Genomic DNA, 1,807 nt, shown 5'->3' on the forward strand with positions numbered 1-1,807 from the left:
CCATCCCCCTCCCTTCCCCTGCCAGAATGAGCCATTTAGCTCCACACCTCAAAAAAAAAAACCCTTCTCAAAACTTTGCATATGCTCTTGGTTCATGATGTGCAACATTTCAATAAGAGAAAAGAGAGGGAAAGAAGACATCTGTTTTCATAAGTAGCCCAAAGCCAGCCTTCCTGAGGGATGGAGCTACAGTTTGTATTTGCAAGTGTATGTACAACAGGGGTGTGACATTAAAGAGGTAGCTGGGGCCTATTCCTACTTCTTTGCCATACTGCGAGGACACCGGTACACACAAAATTCAAGTTTTCATCCCTACGGCTCAGTATCCCATGCTTTTCAGTTATTCATCCCACAATTTTCAACCTCTCCCCCTTCACTTTTGTCCCCATGGTTACTGAATCACTGTGTTCACAGAGATTTTCCTCACTAAAGAATATGTGACTAACATGAGACAGCTAAATTATCAGAGCCAACTCTGACATTGGTTTCTCCTAACATGGATCTTATCTTCCAAATCCCTTCAAATAGATCTGTTGCACCAGCACCAACTTCAGAGTAAGCAGTACTTCAACTATTGACAGAGACACAGCTACAGCACTATTGCACAGGGAGACTTAAAATAGGCTGGAATCAGGTAAAGGATAAAATTCAAATGTCAGCTTTAGTAGACGCGCAGTCTAGGAGTGCACGATACAAATAACTAGATGTATTTCATCACAGAATTTTAAATTAAGCCTAGAAGGGAAGGCATTATTTCCTGACTGGACCTGGATCTAAGAGTTCAAGTAGATTTCCTCTTCTTAAAAGCCAGTTTGGTTAAGCAGTAGAAGACGCGCGTGTTTTAGGTCCAAAGAAGTCTCCGTTACAAAAGGCACCAAGACAGGCCACTGGGTACCAACTCTACAGCCTCCGGCCACAGCAATAAGCATATGCTGACCCACAGGTCAGCGAAGCTGCTCCCACACTGAGCAGCCTAGGCTGCCTCAGGGAAGCTCAAACCAGATCCCTTCCAAACTACCCAAAAAAAGATACATTAAACCTTGCTTGCATCCAGGAGGCCTTTCTCCGCTTCACTCACAGCACTCATCTGGCCACAAGCACCCAGATGCTAAAGCAAGGGCAGCAGGGCAATACCTCACATAAACATCACCACAGTCATGAACCAATACAGACAAGATTCGAGAAGAAATGCAGAGATCTTACCTTGGCCGCTACGGAGGAGTTGGGCTTCTCCAGGAGGTCCCAGAGCTTTTTCCTTTTGTCAGCACAGCAAGTGTTATCAAATTCCTCCCCTTCCCTTTCCCTCAGGGTCTCGGCTTCTCTCTTCAGCTCCTCATTCATCTGCTCCTTCTTCTGGTGGTAGCGGGCCTGGCAGCAGGACTCCAGGTAGATCTCATCCACCCCCCAGTAGTCCAGCTCCTGGCTGAAGGACAAGGCGCACATCTCCTCCATCATGTGCAGCTTGCCAGTACGGTAGAAGTTCAAGATAGAGGTGAATGCCCCGGGGTGCCTGTCGAAGAAGTACTCGTTCTCCTCCAGGTTGTAGTCATCGCAGATCTCCATGAGGGAGTCGTGCGTGTTGCAGTCTCTGAGCTTACCCAGCCTGGTCCCTGTCCAAGGTCCGCCAGAGAACCTCGTGGGCCAGCCCCCCCACGTTGAGCTTGACCCTTCGGGAGCAGGCCTTGCTCCTGACGATCTCCGTGGGGTCCGGAGGCAAAGAGGTAGTAGAGCGAGATCCATGCTTATTCATCCCCAGAGGCATCGCTGGTCCCCCTCAGGCTGGACGCTCCAAGGTGCGGCGTGGGGC

The 1,807-nt window shown here is 49.1% G+C and overlaps 1 protein-coding gene across 1 annotated transcript in view; it reads right to left on the bottom strand.

Annotated features, from left to right (window-relative positions):
- The window catches only part of KCNB1 (potassium voltage-gated channel, Shab-related subfamily, member 1), a 124,783-nt gene extending 123,021 nt beyond the window's left edge, over positions 1-1,762 (bottom strand). The window contains 2 exon segments of the mRNA XM_009703372.1: positions 1,204-1,609; positions 1,611-1,762. Of these exon segments, the coding sequence (XP_009701674.1) occupies positions 1,204-1,609; positions 1,611-1,762 (558 nt within the window).
- Between the last annotated feature and the right edge of the window lie 45 nt (positions 1,763-1,807).

Source organism: Cariama cristata, unplaced genomic scaffold (genome assembly GCF_000690535.1).
Source record: "Cariama cristata isolate BGI_N322 unplaced genomic scaffold, ASM69053v1 scaffold8187, whole genome shotgun sequence".
Taxonomy (NCBI): Eukaryota; Metazoa; Chordata; class Aves; order Cariamiformes; family Cariamidae; genus Cariama; species Cariama cristata.